Source organism: Phocoena sinus, chromosome 16 (assembly GCF_008692025.1).
Source record: "Phocoena sinus isolate mPhoSin1 chromosome 16, mPhoSin1.pri, whole genome shotgun sequence".
In the NCBI taxonomy this organism is placed as follows: domain Eukaryota; kingdom Metazoa; phylum Chordata; class Mammalia; order Artiodactyla; family Phocoenidae; genus Phocoena; species Phocoena sinus.
The window spans coordinates 25,349,988-25,377,183 of record NC_045778.1 but is presented as its reverse complement, the minus strand read 5'-3'; the positions used below and the strand labels follow the sequence as shown (position 1 = coordinate 25,377,183).

Below are 27,196 nucleotides of genomic sequence, written 5' to 3'. Positions count from 1 at the left end.
AAGCCCCCACGCCACAATGAAGATATTGCGTGCTGCAACGAAGACCCAATGCATCCAAATAAATAAATAAATAAATATTTTTTTAAAAAAGGAAAAACGGACTTTCAGGTTCCTTCTTTATTTTATTTTTAAAATTTATTTATTTATTTATTTTTGGCTGCACTAAGTCTTCATTGCTGCACGTGGGCTTTCTCTAGTTGTGATGAGCGGGCGCTACTCTTAGTTGTGGTGCACGGGCTTCGTGTTGTGGTGGCTTCTCTTGTTGGAGAGTACAGGCTCTAGATGCTCAGGCTTCGGTAGTTGTGTCATGCGGGCTCAGTAGTTGTGGCTCACAGGCTCTAGAGTGCAGGCTCAGTGGTTGTGGCACATGGGCTTAGTTGCTCTGCGGCATATGGGATCTTCCCGGACCAGAGCTCGAACCCGTGTCCCCTGCATTGGCATGCGGATTCTTAGCCACTGGGCCACCAGGGAAGTCCCAGATGATGATTTTTAGTCTTTCCTAAAATTGATTGAGGGAGTCATGACCAGTAATTTCTTATACATGAAATAGAATAGAAAATACCTAAGGATTTTGAGCTAAGGATGAATATTACATGAAACTTCGTTATAATCATATGTATCAGTAAATTTATACGTATGTGTGTACATGATTATGATGTAAAAATCCTTTTTAAAAATAATTTGCATGGAAAAAGATTAATAAGTCACTGAGGAGGTCCAGTATCTTCCACTGGAAGTCACTAATAATGGTGCCTTCTCGAGTTTCAAGTTCATTTCTCTTAACTTGAATTTCTCTGACAATGCTTTGTTTGTTGCACCTTGGTTATCTGATGTGTGAGCTAGACATGTTCTCATTTTCTTTGTTTTGATTTTTCTAGTAACGATGACTGAAGTTTTACCAAAGGAAAAGAAACAGAAAGAGGAGAAGACCATGATTCTTGGTCAAGCTGTGGTGGACCTTCTTCCTTTACTGGAAGGTCAGATGTGTGATTTGCTCAAAAGCAGAAATAAACTTATTTCTCATAAAACTTAGTTCCAGAGAAGTGCAAAAATCAGCCTCAGTGAGTTTGAGGGATTCACTGAAAGATGAGCACAGTTATTTCTGCCTAACCCTTCCTTCTTTGGCTTGACTTGGCCTTCTTTTCGCAGGAGAGAGTTCGTTTGAAACGATGGTCCCATTGCACCCTGTGCCAGGCTCGCCCTTGGAACCTCTTCGATCAGGTATTAAGGTAATCAGAGTTTTAACTCTTAACATATCAGCCTGATATTCAGTCAAGCCTGTCTGCTCTTAAGGTTAAATTTAGTTGAGTCCAATTCATCAGGCACCTTCTTTTCACAGGCACACATAGTGCTAGGTTCTGGGAAACAAAGATGAATAAGGCAGACTCCTACTTTAGGAGTTCATAATCTACACATCAGAGGTTATGACCAGTGTGATTAAATGGTGGGTTGGGGCATATGGACACAGAGTAGGTATCTGTTACTTTGCCCAGGGGTAGATGCAGGGAAGGCTTAACCATGGAAATGCCTCTTTAACTATGACCTGTTGAATTAAATTAAATAGTATATGAATGCATCTAACACACTTTCTGGCATGGTAGCCTGCCTCTGGTCATTGGAGGAGGGGAAGCATGAATTGGTAGGCTGTGTTACTGGTTTGTGTTCTGGACTTTGTTTCCCAGTTCCTCCTGGGATCAGTAGCTTCTTGGGGCACTGCTTTTGCCACTCTTGTGCAAGTACACTCACTCTCAGCAGATACCACAGCTGTCTTCAGTTTTGCACAAGTAAGGCCCAACTGCCCCAACTATTCTGAATGCAGTTCCTTACTTAACCGTTGATGTAGGCCCCTTACTGATTCTTGTTGATTCTGACCTTCGAGCTGCCACAATCCACTCCTACATCTGCTGTGATTCTCTCCTTCTCTTATTTTAGGATGTGATTGGTTTCTTCTAGGTTTTTTTGGTAGATCTGATTTAATTTGCTTTCTGTCTTTCAATGATTCCTAAAAATGTGTAGTCCAGTGATGGCATTTCTTGTTTTCCAGGGCTATTGTAGCATTATTGTTTTATTGGATATAAAGATAATCATTTAATATTCTTCTGTCATTCCATGTGATTTGTGCTGGAAAGAGGTAGATATCTGGGCTCAATCTGACTTCCTTGGTCCAGTGTCCCAGTCTATGTACTGTTGATTTCCCTTAGATCTTATAGAAGAAGAGAAGGGAAGGGCTCTAGCTTAGGGATAAGGTTCTCTTCTTGGCTTTATCTCTAACTCATGGGACCTAAAAAAAGCTATTTGAATCCTCTGTATGGAAATAATTAAACCTGACCTTCTTACCTTGAGCAATGATGTGAGGTTCAAATGAGATAATGTGGAAAAATGGAGGCCTCTGGCATTTTCAAATGTCTGCGTAATTTTATTCTTTTACAGCAGTGCAGTCTTGAAGTTAAAGTATTTGTGGCAGAGCCCTTATTGACCGCAGCCCAGATCTCAGGAGGCAATCTCCTGAAGGTCACATTGGAGGCTGCCTACTCTGTGCCTGAATCCTTCATTCCAATGGGGCTGCTGCAGAACTTCATGGTTGGTCTGCAAGTTCCATCAGCTGGAGAGGTAAAGACTTACAGCAAGATATTTATAGAGATTTAAACACTCATATGGTCATCTCTTCCTCACCTTCTAAGATATCATTCAAAGCAGGCTCTGTTAATGGCTGAGATTTATTTTAGGCTCAAAAACATAAAGTTTACTTCTGTTTTATACATGCATGTTAATATTTATAGTTTACATGTTATATACTTGTATATATATATATATACTACATATAATTTATATCAATACATACATATATATGATGGAAAATATATAAAACATTTAAAATCTGACAATTTTTGGATGTAGTATTTCTTTTTTTTTTTTTTTGCGGTACGCGGGCCTCACTGTTGTGGCCCCTCCCAGTGCGGAGCACAGGCTCAGGACGCGCAGGCTCAGCGGCCATGGCTCACGGGCTCAGCTGCTCCGCGGCATGTGGGATCTTCCCAGACCGGGGCACGAACCCGTGTCCCCTGCATTGGCAGGCAGACTCTCAACCACTGTGCCACCAGGGAAGCCCAAGTTTAGTGTCTTTTTAAAATAATTAATTTATTTGGCTGTGCCGCATCTTAGTTGTGGCACATAAATTCTTCGTTAGGTTGCCACATGTGAGATCTTTTAGTTGTGGCGTGTGGGATCTTTAGTTGCAGCATGTGGAATCTAGTTCCCTGGCCAGGGATCGAACCCTGGCCCCCTGCATTGGGAGCATGGAGTCTTAGCCACTGGACCACCAGGGAAGTCCCTGGTTAGTGTCTTTTGATCCCCCAAAATTTTTAATTCTGATGAAGTTCAACTTGTCCATTTTTTTCTTTTGTTGTTGTAACCAAGAAATCATTGCCAAATCTGATGTCACAAGGCTTTTCCCCCTGTGTTTGTGTGTAAGAGTTTTATAGTTTTAGCTCTTATGTTTAGGCCTTTGATCCATTTTGAGTTAATTTTTGTATATGGTGTTAGGTAAGAACCAACTTCATTCTTTTGCACGTGAATAACTAGCACCTGCTTAGCACCATTTGTTGAAAAGACTGTCCTGTCCCTATTGAATGGTCTTTTTTTTAAAATAAATTTATTTTATTTATTTATTTATTTTTGGCTGCATTGGGTCTTTGTTGCTGCACGTGGGCTTTCTCTAGTTGCGGTGAGTGGGGGCTACTCTTCATTGCGGTGAGCGAGCTTCTCATTGCAGTGGCTTCTCTTGTTGTGAGCATGGGCTCTAGGTGTGCAGGCTTCAGTATTGTGGCACGTGGGCTCAGTAGTTGTGGCACGTGGGCTCAGTAGTTGTGGCTCACGGTCTCTAGAGCGCAGGCTCAGTAGTTGTGGCACACGGGCTTAGTTGCTCTGCGGCATGTGGGATCTTCCCGGACCAGGGCTCTAACTTGTGTCCCCTGCATTGGCAGGCAGATTCTTAACCACTGCACCACCAGGGAAGCCCTGAGTGGTCTTGGCATCCTTAATTTTGACAATTTTTGCTGGCGTTGGTTTTTTTGTGTATTTTTTGAGGAGCAGATTTTCAAAGATTCTTACTCTGCTATTCTAGAAATGCCCCTCCTTCACAGAAGTTTTAAAACTTAACCCAAAGAACTAGAATAGTTGAGTTACAGGTTATGCCAATTTTACTTTTTATAAGAGACTACAAAATTGCTTTCCATAGTTGTACAAATTTACACTTCCATCAACTATGTATAAGTATACCGTTCTCTTCACAATGCTGTCAACACAATATTTTCAGACTTTGACTTTGCCCATCTACAGTTTAAAATAGTATCTCATTGTTTTAATGTGCATTTCACTTATTATTAATGATTTTTAGCATGTTTTTATTTAAATGTTGGATTTTTGAATTTCCCTTTCTATAAATTGTCTGTTTATAACTTTATCAATTTTCGATTGCAAGTATATTTTAGATAAATTACAGATATGAAAATACCTATATTTTTAGCCCTTTGTCAGACTTGTTTGTTTTTTAAAAGATAAGTCTTAAAAAGGTACATCATGACTCTCATATAAATATAAAATGACATAAAGGGTTTAAACCAGTTCAGAGGAGAATCTGGGGACTTCCCTGGTGGTCCAGTGGCTAAAGACTCTGTGCTCCCAGTGCAGGGGACCCGGGTTCTATTCCTGGTCAGGAAAGTAGATCCCACATGTGGCAACTAAGAGTTTTCATGCCACAACTAAAGATCCCATATGTGGCGACTAAGAGTTTTCATGCCACAACTAAAGATCCCACATGCCACAGTGAAGATCCCACATGCTGCAACTAAGACTCAACCCAGCCAAATAAAGAAATATTTTTGAAAAAGGAGAATCTGAACAAATGACCCATATATACAAGCAACTAGGAATCTTGAAATATATTTGCTAATAATTCAAAACTTATCAGCCATAGTGCAATAATCAGTTATATCTCCACTGGACAAAATACATGTTCATATCTATGGACAAGAATAATTTGCATTATTATCAATTTTCTATAAATTATGGAATTATAAAATAGCAGCAAGACAATGAAGGACACAGGCCCCTCTTTAGAAACAGATAATCACAGAAGGATCTGTCAGAGAACACCTGGCATTCCATTGAAAAGACACTTCAGTAATCTTTTTTTGTCCACTTCAGAGTCTTTCACAAAATTTCCTGATACATGCTATTTATTTCTGTAGAAAGACTATCCCATTTTCTTCAAGAATGGAACTCTGAAGCTTGGAGGGGAAAGAGAACCTGTTCCTCGGCCCAAAAAATGGCCTATCGCCAACATTCTGGCTCCAGGAGCTAATAACATTCCTGATGCTTTCATCGTTGGTGGGCCCTATGAGGAAGAAGAAGGGGAACTCAACCGTCCTGAGGTGAGAGAATTAGGCGGGTTTGGTGATAATCTCAGTGCACTGACATATGATAAAACATATGTTTACAGTTTGTAAATCACTGTAATTCATATACATCCATCACCTCTTAAAATAAAACAAGTGTATGTCAAAATAAAACAATTATCTATAAAGTTCTGATTAAAATATTTCCTGACTTCTTAAGTCCAACAAACAAAATCATTGATTTAATTCATATTTATTCTTTATTTTATTTGAAATTTATTTATTTATGAGTAGGTTATAATACAGTTACAGGTCAAAATAAAACATTAAGAGATATGCAGTTAAAGTCTCCCCCCTCCTCCATGTCTCTTCCTCCTAATTCCTTCCCAGATCATCACCCTGGTAGTTAACCTTTGTTTCCTTCTGGTTACAGTTTTACGCATATAAAAGCAAAAGTAAATAGTCAAAAGAAGACTCAGAAGCAAAAACATTTAGAAAAGTAAAGTTTCCTCGAAAAGGATGCAAGGGAGTCAGATTTCAGAAAGACTGGCTTAAAGATATCAGTGTAGTAAAAATCAGGGATCAAATTGTTTTTCTTTAGGGAGTCCAGATTTATAGGAAGTATTCAAAGTCTTGCTGTTTTGAGATCTAGAACCTGTCAAGAAGACTCTGCTATTTTTGCTTTATCTCAAGTGTGAAATGTTTATTTATTTCTTTTTAATTGAGTATATATAAAGTGCTTAATCATATTAGAAGTAGGGAAAATGTGTTTTTTCTTCACATACTCATACACACGTATACCTACACGTATTCTTTCCCTGTCATTTTTTTTTTTTCACAAATGGTGGCATACTCACACACTTCTGCAACTTGCTTTTTTCCCTTTATAGTGTATCTTGGAGATTTCTTCCACATTCTTTTTTTTTTTTTTGCAGTACGTGGGCCTCTCACTGTTGTGGCCTCTCCCGTTGCGGAGCACAGGCTCCGGACGCGCAGGCTCAGCGGCCATGGCTCATGGGCCTAGCCACTCCACGGCATGTGGGAATCTTCCCGGACCGGGGCACGAACCCGCGTCCCCTGCATTGGCAGGCGGACTCTCAACCACTGCGCCACCAGGGAAGCCCCCTCCACATTCTTTTTCTTTCTTTATTTGTACTTGTATAACAGAGCAGGACCCTATGGGACCTTCTGGGGACAGGCCTTTCCCCCAAATCCTCTGCTTTAGCTCCTCTCTGAAGTACCTAGATAATAATATTTGATGCACATTTCCTGAGCTGTTTTTACAGATGTGAAAACCCCCTACCAAATGGAAGATGACCATGAGCACATAGGCCCAGGCCTCCTGGAGCCTAAGTACTGAAAATGTTAACCCCTGTGACACCACCCTGTTCCCTCACCATCAGCCAATTAGAGAATTGTGCATGAGCTGATCACATACCTTGCGACCCCCCTGCCCCCCCCCACAGCGGGCTTTTAAACATTTTTGCTGAAACTCTTCAGAAAGCTTTGGGTTTTTATGGCATGAGCCACCCGTATCCTTGCATGGCCCTGAAATAAACCTTTTCTTCTCTGCTCCAAACTCCAACGTTTTGGTTTGTTTGGCCTCGCTGTGCATTCGGCACACGAACTTGCGCTAACACTTGCTTTATGATATACTTTTTTTAAAGTATAGACATACTTTAACTTGCTTAACCAGTCTCCTGTTGGTGAACATTTCAGTTGTTGAAATTATTTTCTTTTTGTTCCTTCCCTCCCTCTTTCTTTCTTTCTTTCTTTTTCTTTCTTTCTTTCTTTCTCTTTCACTCTTACTTCACATTTTTCTACAACCTATGTTTGTCAAGAGCATAGAAAATGCTGTAAACACATTTGCAAATATATTTTGAATGAGCTGATAATCATTAGTGGAAACATTCAATAAAGTAATTTTACAATGAGTGGTTGAATTACTTTCAGTATCTGATTCTAAATATTTTAAATAGAGATAAGGCTAGCAATATTTTAAAAACATTGTGCAGTGTCTTTTCTCATCATTGTGATTACTAAAAATTCATGCTCTTCTTACATTAATGTTTTCATTTAGATCAGATATTTTATTTTAGATATTTAGATTTTATATTGCATTTTAATTTAGATAACTAGTTCTCAACCCTGGTTGCTCATCAAAGTCACCTGGAAAGCTTTTAAAATAGTAACCATGGCCAAGCTCTAACCCAGATCAATTACATAAGAATTTACTTTTAAAATAATACCAATGCCCAGTTTTTGATTTTTTTTATCAGCTCCCAGATAATTCTAATATGCATCCACGGTTGAGAATCACTGATTAAGGTTATGTGAGTGAATATTTGGCAGTTAGTATTAGATTGATATAAGGATAATATTTTATTTTATATACTGTATTAATAGTAAAGTACCCTAAAATTTAAGATGGTGGTAGTATTTTCAGTAGTAGTCATACTTATAGTAGTATTAGTAGTAGTAATAAAAGTATTGTGACCAAATCCATTAAAAGAATGCCCCACAGATGGAGCAGGAGACAACCATGGCATACTGAGAGAGTAAAAGTCTCTGTCTTATGATTTATAGGACAGGGAATTTAGGAACCAAGCAGAGTGCATAAAGAAAAGGATTACTTGGGACTTGGAAAGTCGCTGCTACCTTGATCCTCCTGCAGTGATCAGGTAGGAAGAGGGAGGGAATATGTCTAACCAACAGAGATGTAGGTGGGAAGAAATGTTACTTTTGTTTATTTATATTTGAGTTAAGGTGATCCTGAGGTTCTCTTCCACCACATCTGCTAATAGCAGGCTTCTAGTGATGGTAGCTTAACCATGGGGGATTCTTGTTTCGTTCAGAGCTGGTATGTGTGGTGGCTCTACAGTATTATTAGATATCCAGGCTCAATCTTTCTCTTTGCTCTACCTTCTTTAACATGTACGTTCCATCCATAAGGTTGTCTCACGGTTCAAGATGGCTATTGGAGCTCCAGCCTGCACTTTCACATTCCTGTCAGAATGTTGGAAGAGGGGAGTGCTTATGGATTAAAAAAGGACACATGCTGGCTGTATTAGCCCCTCTTATAGAACCTTCCTGGAATCTGACAACCCCTGTTTACATCTCATTGGCCATCTCTCGATGCAAAAGATGCTTAGGAAATAATGGTTTTGTTGGACACATTGTCACCCAGACTAGATCAGGATTTATATACTAAAGCAGAACATGACACAGTTTTGTGTGGGTAACTATCGGTCTCTGTCACAGTGACCTGGAGGTTAAGGAGAGGTGAGAAATAGAGGATTATCAATATATGTATAATCTGAATGAAAATCTCTGTTTTTTTCAAATAATAGACTATTTTTTAGAACAGTTTTAGGATTACAGAAAAATTGATCAGATATTTCAGAGTTCCTATATACCCAATTTGACAGTAGTATATAATATTAATGTACATTGTTGGATTTGATTTGCTGATATGTTATTAAGGATACATTGTTACTATTATTACTTTGAACAGTTATCTATTTGACTAATTGAAAATAAGAAAAAATTTTAATTTATTTTACTTTAATCTGTTTCATTCTCTGATTTTCTTCCTTTCTTTATGTAGATCCACGTTTCTGGCCCACATCATTTCCTTTTCTCTGAAGACTTTTAGCATTTCTTTTTTTTTAATAGGCATTTAAAGAAATTAAATTTATTTGTTTTCATTTTTGGCTGTGTTGGGTCTTTGTTGTGTGTGCAGGCTTTCTCTAGTTGCGGCGAGCGGGGGCTACTCTTCATTGCAGTGCGTGGGCTTCTCATTGTCGTGGCTTCTCTTGCTGGGGAGCACGGGCTCTAGGCATGCGGGCTTCAGTAGTTGTGGCACGTGGCTCAATAGTTGTGGCGCACGGGCTTAGTTGCTCTGCGGCATGTGGGATCTTCCCAGACCAGGGCTCAAACCCGTGTCCCCTGCATCGGCAGGCAGACTTCCAACCACTGCGCCACCAGGGAAGTCCCCAACTTTTAGCATTTCTTGCACGGCAGGTCTACTGGCCACAAATTCCTTCCATTTTTGTTTGACTAAGAAAGTATTTTTCCTTCACCTTTGAAGGATAATTCTACTAGATACAGAATTCTAGGTTGGTGGTTTGTTTCTACACCACTCTCTTCTTGCTTGCATGATTTCTGAAAGGAAGCCCAATGTAATTCTTATCCTTATTCCTCCATAGGTGAGGTGTTTTTTTCTCTGACTTCTTCCAAGATTTTCTCTTTCTCTTTGGTTTTCTGCAGTTTGAATATGATATACCTAGGTGTAGATTTTTTTTTTTTGGTATTTATTGTGCTTGGTGTTCTCTGAGCTTCCTAGATCTGTGGTATCTGCCATTAATTTGGTAAGATTTGTAGCCATTATGACTTAAGATATTTCTTTTGCTCCTTTCTCCCTTTCTTCACCTTCTGGTATTCCTGTTATACCTTTTGTAATTGTCCCACAGTTCTTAGATATTCTGTTGTGATTTAAAAATTTTTTTCCCCTTTCCATTTCAGTTTGGGAAGTTTTTATTGGCTCAGTGGCTTCAAGATCACTGAGTCTTTCCTCAGCTATGTCCAGTCTGTTGATAAGCCTATCAGAAGAATTGTTCCTTTTTTTTAGTGTTTTTGATTTCTAACATTTCCTTTTGATTCTTTCTTAGAATTTCCATCTCTTTGCTTACATTACCCATCTGTTCTTGCATTTTGTCTGCTTAATCCATTAGAGTTCTTAACATACTAATCATAGTTATTTAAAATTTTCTATCTGGTAATTTCAAAATCTGTGTCATATCTGAGTCTAGTTCATATGCTAGCCTTGTCTCTTCAGACTGTATTTTTTCTTGCCTTTTACCATTCCTTGTAGTTTTTTATTGAAAACTGAACATTATGTTTTGGGTAGTAAGAAATGTGGTAATTAGGTTTTTTACTGTAAGTTTTTATGTTAACCTGGCTAGGAGGTAGGCTGTGTTTAACACTTGCTGTAGCTGTAGATGCTTGAGGCTTCAGTGTCCTTTTGCTCCTTCCCTGTTGTCTTTGGGTTTGCTAAGAGCTCTTTCCTAAACAGGGTTTGTGTTTTGCAGATTCTCAGTTATAATTCACTGTTATACTGGATCCTGTTGATGTGTGGCGGTAAGGTGTTGGGGAAGGGAAGTGTTCTATAATCCTGTGATTAAATCTCAGTATTTTAATGGGTTTGAGCCCATAGGTTGTGACTTCATAAGTGTGTAATAGTCTTTTTTTCTTCCTCTCTTCATGTGAGACAGGAAGGCTAAATAGGACTGGAGTTGTCTAATTGCCCTTTCCCTGGGTCAGATAAAACTCTGGTTAAGTAGTTTCCCTTACAGAGCAGGCCTTTGTTATGGAGAATACTCTGGACATATTTTAATATGGTTACCTTTCCTTTCTCCCTGCCTAAGGCTATTCTCTTGCTTTCACAATGAGAGTCTGATGGAGCTCCTTGATTTAAAACCCAAGAACGTGTGGGGACCCCCTAAGACTGGGCACCCAGGAGTTTTTAACTCTCTGGTGAGTTCACGCTCAGCCTCCAACAATCTTTCAAAATTATCATTAAAGTGTTTCTACCAGTTACTGGCTCTAATGGCTTCTGATGCCTGTAAGCTGATCTCAGCTGTGATTCTCTGTACTTGCCTGTTCTCTAAACTTCCAGGTGGCAATTTGCCCAGTGAACTTAATTCTTAGATGGATCTAAGAAAAGTCATTGATTTTCAGTTTGACCAGCTTTTTTCTTACATATGCCTTTATTTTTTTAATTAATTTATTTGTTTGGCTGCATTGGGTCTTAGTTGAGGCACGCAGGCTCTTTGTTGCGGCGTGTGGGCTTCTCTCTAGTTGTGGTGTGCGGGCTCAGTAGTTGCTGCGCACAGTCTCTCTAGTTGTGGCGCTAGGGCTCCAGAGTGCGCAGGCTCAGTAGCTGTGGTGCATGGGCTTAGTTGCCCTGTGGCATGTGGGATCTTAGTTCCTCCACCAGGGATTGAACCCTCATCACCTGCATTGGAAGGTGAATTCTTAACCACTGGACCACCAGGGAAGTCCCTGACCAGCTCTTTTCTTGTTGTGACGACAGGAGTGATAGCTTCCAGGCTCTTTATGTGTTTGAGCTGACAATGGAAGTCTTACTGTGATTATTTTCACAGTAGAAATAAATGTACTTTATACTGCTTGCATACTTGTCTGATTATTTCTTTAGAATAAATCACTAGAAGTGGGATTTGTGGGTCAAAGGCTATGAACATTTTAAAGACTTTTGATTCATGTTGTCAAACTGCTCTCAAAAATATACAATTTGCTTCTGCTAGCAGTATAGTATAATTATTTTTGGAATTTTATTGCTATGAGAAGGTTTTTTTGTTTTGTTTTGTTTTTGCGGTACGCGGGCCTCTCACCGTCATGGCCCCTGCAGTTGCGGAGCACAGGCTCCGGACGCGCAGGCTCAGCGGCCATGGCTCACGAGCCCAGCCGCTCCGCGGCATGTGGGATCTTCCCGGACCGGGGCATGAACCCGTGTCCCCTGCATCGGCAGGCGGACTCTCAACCACTGCGCCACCAGGGAAGCCCTATGAGAAGGTTTTAAAAGCCCACACGCCTAATAAGAATTTTTACATATGTGCATTCCATTACTTTTTAAGAGAGGAATACTTCCTTTTGACCTAAATTATACTAACCCCATTTTGCATGTAATGCTAATGGGCTGATTTTTGATCTGCAGTTTTCAGAAGCGAATTGCTGATTGCCGATTTTGGCCTGTAGAGATCACAAGAGTTCCTCTGGTTACTGTACCCAAAGGGAAATCTGCTAAATTTGAGAAGGTAAATTAGTTTACTTAAAAATATTTATATAAGAAATGCTGGGTCAGACCCAACCTGTTTTTCTGCTTCTAATTCTGATACCAAAGGAAAATATGAACTGTGTGGCTGCTCCCTAGGGTGACCAGCTCATCCTGGTTTGCTTAATAGTTTCTCGGTTTTAGTGCTGAAAGTCTCATATCCCAGGAAACTCCCTTGTTCCTGGCAAATCAGGATGACTGGTAACCCTAGTTCCCTATTGTCAGTGCACTAACAATTATTTAGGCTTTATTCTCAGATATCCTGTTTCCCTCTAGCTCTTTATTATAGTTTTAACATGGGTAAAACCATGAAAAATAGCCTTTTTTAAATGCTTTTCTTTTCTTTTTTTAAAAATTTATTAATTTAATTTATTTATTTTTGGCTGCATTGGGCCTTCGTTGCTGTGTGCGGGCTTTCTCTAGTTGCGGAAAGTGGGGGCTACTGTTTGTTGCAGTGCGCAGACTTCTCATTGTGGTGGCTTCTTTTGTTGCAGAGCATGGGCTCTAGGCACGCGGGCTCAGTAGCTGCGGCTCGCGGGCTCTAGAGCTCAGGCTCAGTAGTTGTGGCTCACGGGCTTAGTTGCTCCACGGCACGTGGGATCTTCCCGGACCAGGGCTCGAACCTGTGTCCCCTGCATTGGCAGGCAGATTCTTAACCACTGAACCACCAGGGAAGCCCCCAAATAGCCTTTTAATACATCAAAAGTAGTTAAATATTGGCAATATGGTTCAACCTACTACATCTTTCTAAATTTATTTTAGACTTACCTACTTAAATTGTTTAGCCCACTAATTAGAGTAATAGGATTCATAGATGTACTACTATTCTGAAAAGATACAGCTTTGATGAGCCTAGAAAAGTTCTCTACCGTATTTTGTTTGTTTATGATAAAAATAAATGCATTTGTCCAAATGACTGTGTTTCCAGTTCATCCCACTTACTATGCCAACAGTTGCTTCCTATCATGCTGAAGAAGAAAACCATGGGAAATAGCCTAAGAAATGTCCCCTGCAAAAAGTCTTTTTTAAAACTTGAAATATAGTTGTTGCACAATATTATTAGTTTCAGGTGTACTACATAATGATTTGACACTTGCAAACATTATGAAGCGTTCACCATGATAAGTGTCCCCATACAAAGTTATTACAATATTATTGACCACATTCCTTATGCTGTATATTATATCTCTGTAACTTATTTGTTATGTAAATGGTGGTTTGTACCTCTTAATCTGCTTCATCTGTTTCTCCCACCCCTTCCAGCAACCACCCGTTTTTCTCTGTATCTATGAGTCTGTTTTTGTTTTGTTTTATTCTTTTTTTTTGATTCCCTGTATAAGTGAGATGACGTGGTATTTATCTTTCTCTGTCTGACTTATTTCACTTAACATGATACTGTCTAGATCTATCCATGTTGTCACAAATGGCAAGATTTCAATTTTTATGGCTAAGTAATATTCCATTGTGTATATATATACACACCACATCTTCATTTATCTTTTGATGGACAACTAGGTTGCTTCCATATCTATTTTAAATAATGCTGCAGTGAACATTGGAGTGCATATATCTTTTCAAGTTCATGTTCTTGTTTTCTTTGGGTAAATGCCCCAAGGTGAAATTGCTAGATCATATGGCAGGTCTATTTATAATTTTCTGTGGAACCTCTGTAGTGTTTTCCATAGGATCTCACCAATTTACAATCTTGCCAACAGTACATGAGTCTTCCCCTTTCTCCACATCCTCGCCAGTGCTTCTCTGTTGTCTTTTGATGGTAGCTATTCTGACAAGTGTGAGGTGGTATTTCATTGTGGTTTTGATTTGCATTTCCCTGATTGTTAGTGATGTTGGGCATCTTTTCATGTGTCTGTTGGACATCTGTATGCCTTCTTTGGAAAAATGTCTATTAAGGTCTTCTGCCCGTTTTTAAATCAAGTTGTTTGGGTTTTTTTGATGTTGTATGAGTTCTTTGGATGTTAACCCCTTTTTAGATATATAGTTTGCAAATATTTTTTCCCATTCAGTAAGTGGCCTTTTCATTTTGTTCGTAGTTTCTTTCACTGTGCAAAAACATTTATTATTTTTTAAAATATTTATTTATTTATTTATTTAGGCTGCACCGGGTCTTAGTTGCAGCACATGGGATCGTCACTGCGGCATGTTTTAGTTTCTTTATGCAGGATTTGTAGTTGTGGCACATGGGCTTAGTTGCTCCATGGCATGTGGGATCTTCCCGGACCAGGGACTGAACCCATGTCCCCTGAATTGGCAGGTGGATTCTTAACCATTGCGCCACCAGGGAAATCCCAGTGATGCATTTTAAAATGGGAATGTTTTCTTAATTTCTCTTTCTGCTAATTTGTTGTTAGTATATATAAATGCAACTTATTTCTGTATGTTAATTTTGTACCTTGCAAATTTATTGAATTCATTTTTTCTAGTAGCTTTTGGATGGTGTCTTTAGGATTTTCTATATACAATATCATGTTGTCTGCAATGACAGTTTTACTTTCTCCTTTCCAGTTTTCCTTTTATTTCTTTTTGTTGTCTGATTGCTGTGGCTAGGACGTCTAATACTATGTTGAATAAAAGTGGTAAGAGTGGGCATCCTTGGGACTTCCCTGGGATGCAGTAGTTAAGAATCCATCTGCCAATGCAGGGGACACGGGTTTGAGCCCTGGTCTGGGAAACTCCCACATGCCACGGAGCAACTAAGCCCGTGCGCCACAACTCCTGAACCTGTGCTCTAGAGCCTGCTAACCACAACTACTGAGCCTGTGTGCCACAACTACTGAAGCCCACATGCCTAGAGCCCGTGCTCTGCAACAAGAGAAGCCACTGCAATGAGAAGCTGGCGCACCGCAACAAAGAGTAGCCCCTACTCGCTGCAACTAGAGAAAAGCCCGTGCAGAGCAACGAAGACTCAATGCAGCCAAAAATAAATAAATAAATCAACAAATAAATAAAAATAAATGTTAAAAAAAAAAAGAGCGGGCATCCTTGCCTTGTTCCCAATCTCAGAGGAAATGCTTTCAGCCTTTCACCTTTGAGTATGATGTTGGCTTTAGATTTGTCATATATGGCCTATATTATGTTGAGGTATGTTCCCTCTATACCCAGTTTGTTGAGAGTTTTTATCATAAATGGATGTTGAATTTTGTCAAATGCTTTTTATGCATCTATTGAGGTGATCATATTATTGTTATTCTTTAGTTTTGTTAATGTGGTATATCACATTGATTGATTTGTGGATATTAACCCATCCTTGCATCCCTGAGATAAATCCCACTTGATCATGGTGTACGATTCTTTTAATGTATTGTTGAATTCGGTTTGCTAATATTTTGTTGAGGATTTTGGCATTTATTCTCATCAGGGATATTGGCCTGTAATTCTCTTTTCTTGTGATATTTTTGTCTGGTTTTGGTATCTTTGTAATATATAATATGCATTGGCTAACATTCCTTAGATTTCTAAAGCAACATAATGTTATCACATGAAGATAGGGCTTTTAATCTAATTTCTAATTATTGTTATAATCAGCTAAATCAAAGAGATTACTTTTTTTAAAAAAGATTTTTTTGATGTGGACCATTTTTAACATCTTTATTGAATTTGTTACAATATTGCTTCTTTTTTTATGTTTTGGTTTTTTGGCCACTAGGCATGTGGGATCTTAGCTCCCCAACCAGGGATCGAACCCTCACCCCCTGCATTGGGAGGCAAAGTCTTAACCACTGGACCACCAGGCCCTCAAAGAGATTACTTTTAACCTTGTAGAAATTAAATGTGTTTTCTTTCACTAAACTGATTTTTTTCTTTCACTGAACTTTCTTTCACTGATTTTTTTCCTTATGAAAGTTTTCTATGGCAAACCATACAACCATTAAAAATTATGTTAAAATATATTTACTGACATGTTCTTCATCTTTGTAATGAGAATTTAGATGAGATTAAGGTTGGCAAATACATGACAGCAGACTGTCAGTCATCCTCCTTCATCCGTGGCAGATATTACTGATCAATCAAAGCATTCTTTTCTTTTGAACCCAAATAAGGACACAGAATCTTTCTCAACACAGTATTCTAAAACACCTCCACTAATTGGTTAGAATTTAAGCATAAGTTAAATCCTATTTGTCGTCACTGATGCAGATGATTTGTAAGGCCCCTCTCATTCATATGAATCTGTGAACTAAAGCTAAGGCCACAATCTGTTTTCTTTTAAGCTTTTGTTGTTATTACTGATTTTTGCAAAGCTTCACTTTTTCCTAAGAAGCAACATGGTGAAATTGACATTTTGGTTGAATATATATTAGTAATTAGTTTGCATATGTGTTGATCCAACTATTATCTTTACTATTCATAGTGTTAGTATACGTTATCTCAGAGATCATGGTGTTTTTAAACCCAATTATAAATAAATAGATAAATGAGCGGAGACCCAAAATGTATACGTAACTGACCCAAATCAAGTAGCTCAGCTAGTCCTAAAGTCAGGTCTTTGAACTGCTAAGTCAGACTTCCATACTTTAGCTACATTACTCTGTAGCACTAACAGCTCTCTGTTTTTATTCCTTTAGACTGATGATGAAGGTCGGCTTTCATTTCATGGTGTGGCTTATGTTAATATGGTGCCATTGCTGTATCCAGGTGTGAAGAGGATTCGGGGAGCTTTTCATGTTTACCCTTACTTAGGTAGCACAGTCTATGAAAAGGTAAGAAAAATTTGAAGAGAAGGTATCATCCTAACTTATTCTTATGTATGTGTTTACCTACATCTTTCGCACACATAGCTTTGCAATTGATATTTGGAACCAGCTGGTATACTGGGATGTTAAATATGGAACCTTGAAGTCTTCTGCCCTTGAACCTTAAAAACTTTAGGGTAATGAAATCCAAAAACTGGAAACAACCCAAATCTCCATCAATAGGTGAACAGAAAAACAAATTATATGGTATAGCCATACAATGGAATACTACTCAGCAATAAAAAGGAATGAGCTATTAACACGTGCAACATGGATGGATCTCAAATGCATTATGATAAATGAAAGAAACCAGACGAAAGAGAGTACATGCTGTATAATGCCAATGAAATACAATTATCAGAAAGTAGTGGCAGAAAGCAGATCAGTGGTTGCTTGGGAACAGGGATAGAGGGAAGAATGGACTACAAAAGAAATATGAGGTAAGTTTTAAGGATGATGGAAATACTGGTTATTCTAATTGCAGTAATGGCTTCCCATGTGTATACACATGTCAAAATTTATCAGATTGTATACTTTAAATATGTAATTTATTATACAGGCATACCTCATTTTATTGCCCTTTGCTTTATTACTCTTCACAGATATTGCATTTTTTTTTTACAAATTGAAGGTTTGCGGCAACCCTGAGATGAGCAAGTCTATGGGTGATATTTTTCCAACAGCATCTGCTCACTTTGTGTCTCTGTGTCGCATGTTGTTAATTCTCACAATATTTCAAACATTATCATTATTGTTATATTTGTTATTGTGATCTGGGATCTGTGTTGTCACTAGTGTAATCATTTTGGCCTTTTTTAGCAATAAAGTATTTTTAAATCAAGATCTTTACTTTTTTTTTTAAATTTTTGGCTGCACTGAGTCTTCGCTGCTGTGTGCCGGCTTTCTCTAGTTGTGGCGAGCGGGGACTACTGTTCGTTGCGGCGGTGACTTCTCTTGTTGCGGAGCACAGGCTCTAGGCGCGTGGGCTTCAGTAGTTGTGGCACGCGGGCTCAATAGTTGTGGCTCGCAGGCTCTAGAGCACAGCCTCAGTAGTTGTGGTACATGGGCTTAGTTGTTCATGGCATGTGGGATCTTCCTGGGCCAGGGCTCAAGCCCATGTCCCCTGCATTGGCAGGTGGATTCTTAACCACCGTGCCACCAGGGAAGTCCCTGTACATTGTTTTGTAAGACACTGCTATTGTACACTTAATAGATTACAGTATAGTGTAAGCATAACTTTTATGTGTACTGGGAAACCAAGATAACCATTATTTGCTTTATTGCAGTTATTTGCTTTATTGAGGTGGTCTGGAACCAAACTTGTAATAACTCCAGAGTAAGCCTGTATTTCAACTTTACCTCAATAAAGTTGGAAAGCAAATCTTCCAAATAATGAAGTATTGTGTGTTAAGTATGCAAAAACTTAAATATATGTACTGATTAATGAGCTATAATATAGTTCTTGCAATTTTCAGATGTTAAAATGTTAAAATACACATTATTTATTTAAACAAAAAATCAACTTTATCATGTTTCTTCTTAGGAGAAAGTGAGGCTTTGTAAAACACAACAGTAATAACAACAAAAACGTATTACTATTTTATCATTATTAGGACAAGTATTTCTCAATAACAGAGTCATGAAAGATCCATCAGCTATTTGAAAACCAACTGAGTAATAAACTCTATATAAGTATCCTTTGAATCAGAAATCAAACTTATAGGGATTTGTCTGAAATAAATCATTTAATAGGATCAAAACCCTCCTATTCATGAAAACGTTTGGGGATCAATAATAGCAAGACTAAAATTAAGATTAAATGTCTAATAATAGAGAAAGGATTAATAAATTATTGTAAATAAAAATGGTGGAATATGCATCCATTAAAAAGATAATCATTAATGTTTTGTAGATAGTTAAATGAAAAAAAGAAAGCAAAAATTTTACATATAGCATAGATCATGATAAATTCCAGGTGAGTTTATTAAAATAAGTTAAATGTGAAGTCTATAAAAATAGAAGTGTCTATTAATTAAAGATATGAATTAAGGGAAGACTTCCTGTGCTTGAAAGCAAATGAAAGATATAAAAGATTTAGATTGCCAAAAAATAAAAATCTCCTATACATAGAAGAAACCATCATTAACAAAATTATAATATAACTAAAAAATTGGGAAAAATATTTGAATACATATCAGAAGATGGCTACTATTTCTAAAATATAAAGCACTTTATTGTATCAGTCATATCAAGATATTTTTGGTGAATCTGAGGGAAACAATATATTAATTGAAAGGTTATAGGCTTTGATGTCAGGCAGTTTCTAGACTGAATTCTGGAACTGCCAGACAGGCTGCCATTTACTGACTTTGGGCAAGTGACTAAATTTCTCTTAACTTTATTCATCAGTAAAATGGAGACACTGCTTGTTTCCTAGAATTGTTTTACATATTAAATGAGATAAAATATGTAAAGCACTAGGGATATAGTTGACACACAAACATTTTTGCCTGTTACTTTTATTATACCCACATGAAGGAGAATATTGTGCATATATTAAAAATTATTCTCACGAAAACTTTAAAAACAGACGATACATGTGATAGTCTGTTAAATGAAAAAGGATATAAAACTACATCCACTATGATCACAACTTTTTAAAAATATGTAATCATAATTTTTTAAATATATGAAAAATACTGGGGAGGAAACATTTCTGGGTGTGTCTGAGTGAGGAGGTTGTCAAATTTTCTCCCCCTAAAAGCAACTGTAAAGCTGGACAAATTGACAAAATGCCATTTCAGTGCTCTGGAAATTGACCAAAGGCATCAACAAACTGAGAAGTATTCATGCATGAAAAACAATGGAGTTTGAGGCATTCTTGCCTAGATCTGCTCCTAAACCACCTCCCCCTACCTCTTCTCTAATTTAGCTTAATCAGTGAGGTGGTTCTTCTAGGGCAGGATGGGCTGTGAGGGCCAGCAACTTTGCTGCCACAGAGAGGGCTCACAAAATTTGGAGCAGTGGGTGAAGGACCCATGGCTGACAATGTCGTTGGTTGAAATGGAGATCTTGGTGGAGAGCAACCAACATATTGTAATGAGAGTCCTAGGAGAAAAGAGAGAGAAAGAGGCAGAAGTTATGTATATAAAAATAATGTCTGAAAATGTCCCCTGTTTGATAAAAACATTAATCTACATGCCTAAGAAGTTCAGAGAATTTCAGGTAGGAAAAGCATATGGAGGTCTATAGTATACACATTACAGTGAACTATTGAAAGAAAAAGAAAATTGTGAATTCAACAGGAGAAAAATGATTCATCACTTACAGGGGAGTACCAACATGGTTAACAGTTGATTTTTCATCTGAAACAATGGAATCCTGAAGGCAATGGAAACACAGATTCAAAGTGTTGAATGAAAACGCTATCAACCAAAAATGAAGGTGAAATAAACACATCCATGGATAAACAAGTATTGAAAGAATCTGTTGCTAATAAACCTGTCTTGCCAGGGTTACTAAAGTATGTCCTTCAGCTTGAAAGAATATAAACCAAATGATAAATTGAACCCACAAGAAGAAATGAACACTAGAAATGGTTAAATGTAAGTATAAAAGATTTTAGAAATATATGTTTTTCTCATTTTTGCTCTTAATTTCTTTGAAAGATGTGATTATATAAAGCATTAGTTTTGTTATTGGGTTTGTAACATACATAGATGTAATTTATATGATAATAGTAGCATAAAGGAAAGAGGATAGAATGGAGCTATAGCACAGTAAAGTTTATATAGTTTATCAGAATTAAATTAGTCTCAATGTGAAATAGATTGTGATTAGTTCAGATGCATATTGTAATCTCTAAAGCAACCACTAAGAAAAGCGTGTGTGTGTGTATGTGTGTGTTTGTGTTTGTGTACATATACCATATGCATATACTCAAGTATATATATATTTAACATTAAAAGAAGGCACTTAAAGAAGGAAGAGAGGGGGCTTCCCTGCTGGCGCAGTTGTTGGGAGTCCGCCTGCCGATGCAGGGGACGCGGGTTCGTGCCCTGGTCCGGGAGGATCCCACGTGCCGTGGAGCGGCTGGGCCCGTTGGCCGTGGCCGCTGGGCCTGCGCGTCCGGAGCCTGTGCTCCGCAACGGGAGAGGCCACAATAGTGAGAGGCCCACGTACCACAAAAAAAAAAAAAAGAAGGAAGAGAGGAACAAAAAAGACAAGATAAATAGAAAAGAAATAGCAAAATGTCAAATATAAATGTAAATATTTCAACAATAACATTATATGTGAGTAGTCTAAGCACCCCAATGAAAGAGATTATGAGACTGGATTTTTAAAAAATCAAGATTTGAGAAAGATAAATATTATATCACTTATGTAGAATCTAAAAAATAATACAAATGAATCTATATACAAAACAGAAACAGACTCACAGACATAGAAAATAACTTACGGTTACCAAAGGGGAAAGAAAGTGGGGGGAGGGATAAATTAGGAGTATGGGATTAACTGACATGAACTACTATACATAAAATAGATGAGCAACAAGGATTTACTTCAGAACACAGGGAATTGTTTTCAATATCTTGTAATAACCTGTAATAGAAAATAATCTGAAAGACATATATAACTGAGTCACTTTTCTGTACACCTGAACCTGACACAACATGGTAATTCAACTAATACTTCAATTAAAAAAAATCAAGATTCAATGATATGCTGTCTATAACAAATACATTTTGGTTCAGACACACATAAGTTGAAGTAAAAGGATGGAAAAGGTATACTATGCAAATAGAAAATATAATGGAGCTGAGTGGCTATATTTATATCAGACAAAATAGACTTCAAGATGAGTAATATTACTAAAGACATAGAGTGGCATGTCATAATAATTAAAGGGTCAATCAGAAAGATAGGATTTATAAATTATAAATTATTATATATAATGTGTAAATTATAAGTGAATACACACAACAGAACCTCATAATACATGAAGCCAAACCCAACAGAATTGAAAGGGGTAATAGACAATTTGACAGTAACATTTAGAAATTTCAATATTCCACTCTCAGTACTTGGCAGAACAACTATATAGAAAATCTGTGTTAAACATAAACTTATCATACAATCCAGAAAATCATTCCTAGGAACCTACCCAAGAGAACTGAAAACCTGCATTTACACGAAGACATGTACATGAATGTTCATAGCAGCATTATTCATAATAGCTAAAAACTCACAACAGTCCAAATGCCCACAACTGGTGAATCAATAAACAAATTGTGGCATAGCTATATTAGGGAATACTATTTGGCAGTAAAAAAGGAATGAACTACAATTAATGTAATATGCCAAAATCATTGAATTTCTTTTTTTTCCTGGAGCAAAACTGGAATAATTTACTTCCTTGTCTCTGTTGGACTTGCTGCTGAAACAGAACCTGCTTTCACCCTTGTTCGTGGCCTGTTCTATTCTGATACTTGGTTAGATATTGCCCAGTGAATTCCATTTTAATCTTCATGGGCTAGCAGTCTATAGTACTCCTAGCCTAAACAGAGAATATCCAAAATTGTAAATATTTAATTGTGTTTCAACCAAGCAGAAAAACATCCTCAGGAAGGTGCTGCTTAGGCCTGTAAATCAGATTTTTTTTCCCCAAAATCACTGAATTTTGACTACATTTTAAACGGGTGAATTGTATGGAATGTTAATTTTATCTCAGTAAAGCTGTTTTTAAAAAAGAGTGAACTGGGCTTCCCTGGTGGCGCAGTGGTTGACAGTCTGCCTGCCGATGCAGGGGACACGGGTTCGTGCCCCGGTCCGGGAAGATCCCACATGCCGCGGAGCGGCTGGGCCCGTGAACCATGGCCGCTGAGCCTGCGCGTCCGGAGAGGCCACAACAGTGAGAGGCCCGTGTACTGTAGGAAAAAAAAAAAAAAAAAGTGAACTCTGAAGGCTTTGCTGATGTGATTGGTGCCCTGTGGCACCCTGACTCCTGCGAAGCTGTGAATCCTACTCGATTCCGAGGTGTCTTCCAGAAATATGTTCCCTCCTTCTCTGGATACAGCCAGCAAGATGCCCAAGAGTTTCTGAAGCTCCTCATGGAGCTGCTACACTTCGAAATCAACTGACGAGGTCGCCGGGCTCCACCAGTTCTGGCCAATAGTCCAACTCCCTACCCACCCTGCTGCGGAGGGGCTCTGCTAGAACCTGAGTTAAGCGGTGACAGCCGAGCCAACCTAATGGGAAGCTTACCTCGAGCGAGAGGACAGCAAGGTTGTGGACTTGTTTGTGGGCCAGTTGAAAAGTTGTCTCAAGTGCCAGGCCTGTGGGTATCGGTCCACGACCTCCGAGGTTTTTTGTGACCTGTTCCTGCCCATCCCCAAGAAAGGATTTGCTGGGGGCAAGGTGTCTCTGCGGGATAGCTTCAGCCTTTTCACCAGGGAAGAAGAGCTCGGATCGGAGAATGCTCCAGTGTGTGACCGGTGTCGGCAGAAAACACGAAGTACCCTTTCAACACCCTTAAGCCCTCAGGCTCCCCATTTACCTCAGAGACGTCTATTTTTGTGTCTTTTTAATCAGGGAGGGGGGAGGGGGTGGTTGTACCTCCCATTATTTTTTTTATTAAAAAATACCCTTCCACCTGGAGGCTCCCTTGTCTCCCAGCCCCATATACAGAGCTCCCCAAGCCCCTGCCCGTGTACAGCCCCCAGACCCTCTACAGTCTCACTATATTTTGTGAATAAATTTATTAAGAAAAAAAGTGAACTACTGATACATGCTATAATATGGATGATTACTGATACATGCTATAATATGGATGAACCTCAAAAACACGCTGAATGAAAGGGAGACACAAATGACTACATATTGTATAATACCACTTACATGTAAAGTTCTCTCTTCCAGAGATGTTAAAATTTGAAAAAGTTTGCATCTTAGAATATATGAAATACAGCAATTACTGTAGAGGTGGTAAGATTGTGAGTGATATTTACTATTTATAATTTTTCTTTAATATTGTTGGACTGTCTTTTAGGTTTATTGAGGTATAACTGACATACAATAAATTGCATATATGTACAGTGTACAATTTAAAACTTTTGACGTGGGTTTGCATCTGTGAAACTATCACCACAATCAAGATAATGAAAATATCCATTATCCTCATCTGTTAACCTTCTCTCCCACCTCTGTCCACTCCTCCCCTCTTTCATTTTTTTTTTTTTGGTCTTGTTTCTTTCACTTAGCATAAATTACATTTAGATTCATCCATGTTGTTTAATTTAAAAATTATTTTAAGATTCTTTTCCAGTTATTTATCTATAGTTTGAATTTTCCCATACAAATTTTTACTTTAAACTTGTACTATTCTTCAAATTATAATTGATAGGCCAGTAGTATTTAGACAGATGATATTTCCTGTACAGAAATAAATTCAACCACTTAAAGTTAATATGAAATTATGTGTCAAAGTTTAAAAGCTTTCTGGTAATAAGTTATGAGACACCAAATCAAGCCAGGTTGAAAGTTCTCTTATTAATTTAAAAAATAGGGTAGGCAGCTATGTTTCTGTGATGGTTTCACCTGTTCAACAAGTACGGCAATTGTTTTTTGCTTCTCCTATCCATCTCTGATTGTACCATATTGAAGTTGTCTAGAAAACTAAATGATATTAGTGAATAATGTGGGTTTCTACTGAGTTTGTTTCATTTGCCTGTGAGTCATTACATTTTTTTGTTTCTTTCTTTTCAGACCAAGTGTTTATTTAGCTTGTTCCGGGATACTGGCCATAATTTGATTCAGAATAATAAAATAGGAGGAATTAATTCTCCAGTGTCCAAACCAGTTATTTCTAAGAACCTGAAAGAAGATAAAACAGTCAAAGAAAAGGATATGGAAGCAAGGCCTAGGCCTGGGGATGTGGTAGGTTGTTGAGAAGGTGATGATTTTGCTGGTTTTGTTACATTCCAGAAGCTTGCACTGATTTCTCATTTGGTGAATTGCCTCAGTTTAGCTTGTGTTTTGATGCAACATAATGGTCCTTGCTTCTGCTATTGTGGAGACCATGTAAGAATTGAATTTTTTTTTTAGAAGTCAAAGAATCAGCTTTATTAATTTCTGGACAAGCTCCCCAAAGTGGAGGACTTGAGAGGGCTAGATGAATTTTTTTAATAATTAAAAAAAATTATTATTTAAAAAAAAAAATTTATTTATTTGGCTGGGTCAGGTCTTCATTGCAGCATGTGGGATCTTTTTTTTTTCTTTAGTTGCAGCATGTGGAATTTTTAGTTGCGGCATGTGGGATCTTTTAGTTGCAGCATGCAGGATCTTTAGTTGCAGCACATGAACTCATAGTTGCAGCATGTGGGATCTAGTTCCCTGACCAGGGATCAAACCCAGGACCCCTGCATAGGGAGCACAGAGCCTTAGCCACTGGATCACCAGGGAAGTTCCAAGAATTGAATTTAATTTTTTAAATTAATTAATTAATTTTGGCTGCGTTGGGTCTTCGTTGCTGCACCTGGGCTTTCTCTAATTGCGGCGAGCGGGGGCTACTCTTTGTTGTGGTGCGCGGGCTTCTCATCATGGTGGCTTCTCTTGTTGCGGAGCATAGGCTCTAGGCCCGCAGGCTTCGGTAGTTGTGGCTCGTGGGCTCTATAAGGTAGGGTCAGTAGTTGTGGCACACGGGCTAAGTTGCTCCACGGTATGTGGTATCTTCCCAGACGAGGGCTCAAACCCATGTCCCCTGCATTGGCAGGCAGATTCTTAACCACTGGGCCACCAGGGAAGTCCCAAGAATTGAATTTTTGAGGTGTGCTTATTTTCTTTCAGCAAGCATCTAGTATAAAATCTCAGAGCTCAGATACTCCTTTGGAAGTTGAACCCTCTCTTTGCAACAATCCAGAAGGACAGGTAACTATGCATGAAGAGTTTGAAAATTAAGTTTAAATTCATCAGTCCTTTACTGAGCAAGATAGTATGATATAGTGGAAAATGCTCAGGAAAATGCTCATTATCTGAGTAACCATCCCATATTTGCCACGACTAGTTTATGACCTTGGGTAAATTTCTTTGTCTTGTTGAGACTCTCTAAAATGAGTGGAAACCAGATTAATTTCAAGGTCCTTTCTAGCACTAAAAATGTACGTCTTTTATTAATTATGCTATATTAAGCACTGTGAGAGATGCAAAGGTGCATCATCTGCAGCGTTTATTCGTTTGCCCTCAGGACACTCAACACTGGTGGGCAAAACAGACTGGTACATAACTAACTGTAAGAATCCTGATGAATGCTGTAGTAGAGGTACAAATGAAAGTGCTATGTGGCCTCAGAGGAGTCAGATGGGGCAGTCTCAGAAGACTTCGGGAAGAGGTGGTATCGAAGCTAAGTAGTGAAAGATAAAGAGAGCCCTTTGCCAAATGAATTTCAGGAGAAGAATTTCAGGGCCAGAGAACAGCTTGAGTCAAGGCACAAAGAAGGTAGCAGAATTCAGGGTACATCAATTAATTCAGTGTATGGTATAGAGAAATGAAAGTAATGGTTCTAGAAGGAGGTGATAAAGAGGACAGAGACTGAGTTGAGTTTTAGAAAGACTTTGAAAGGCTTGCTAGAAAGTTTGGGCTTCATTGTATAGATGATGAGAGACTGTTAAGCCTTCTCATAGAGACTCACACTGAAGTTTTTGAAGTCACGTAGAAAAAATACCTCATGAGTGTTTCAGAGCAGTACTCTTGCCAGGATATGGAAAAAGGAGATTGAAGTTGTGGTGGGGTCTTCAGATGTCAGTTTATAGGTTTTATTTACAGTACAGATGAGTGTTGATGACAGTTTAATCTAGGGAAGGGATTGTAGTAAAGAACGTAAAAAACCTGTGGAGGCAGGGTGTGGGATTTGAAAGCTTTGGGGTGTTGAGGAAGAAAAGTTAAAGATAACTCAGGTTTCAAGCCTCACTTTCTGGAAAGATGACAGAATCATTAAGAGAAAAGTAAAAATAGAGTTGGATATAGGGGAAATGATAAGTTCAGTTTTGGACATGTTGTATTGATAGTTAGGATGCTGGCAAGAATCTGGGTAGAAATGTCCATGAGGTTGAAGTTGATAGATGGCGCTTAAGAGGGTGTGGGTGGGAATGTCAGACGGTCATGAGGTTATTTCTTCATGACTCCTGAAAGGTGTGGTAGAA

At 38.3% G+C, this 27,196-nt stretch overlaps 1 protein-coding gene across 1 annotated transcript in view; it reads left to right on the top strand.

The window, feature by feature from the left end:
* The window catches only part of CFAP70 (cilia and flagella associated protein 70), an 87,053-nt gene that overhangs the window by 17,762 nt on the left and 42,095 nt on the right, over positions 1 to 27,196 (top strand). Inside the window, exons 5-13 of the mRNA XM_032607977.1 lie at positions 879 to 977; positions 1,150 to 1,229; positions 2,431 to 2,610; positions 5,250 to 5,432; positions 7,983 to 8,077; positions 12,133 to 12,232; positions 16,833 to 16,967; positions 24,765 to 24,935; positions 25,845 to 25,925. Coding sequence (XP_032463868.1) covers positions 884 to 977; positions 1,150 to 1,229; positions 2,431 to 2,610; positions 5,250 to 5,432; positions 7,983 to 8,077; positions 12,133 to 12,232; positions 16,833 to 16,967; positions 24,765 to 24,935; positions 25,845 to 25,925 — 1,119 coding nt within the window. The 5' untranslated portion in view covers positions 879 to 883. The remainder of the gene's footprint in view (positions 1 to 878; positions 978 to 1,149; positions 1,230 to 2,430; positions 2,611 to 5,249; positions 5,433 to 7,982; positions 8,078 to 12,132; positions 12,233 to 16,832; positions 16,968 to 24,764; positions 24,936 to 25,844; positions 25,926 to 27,196) is intronic.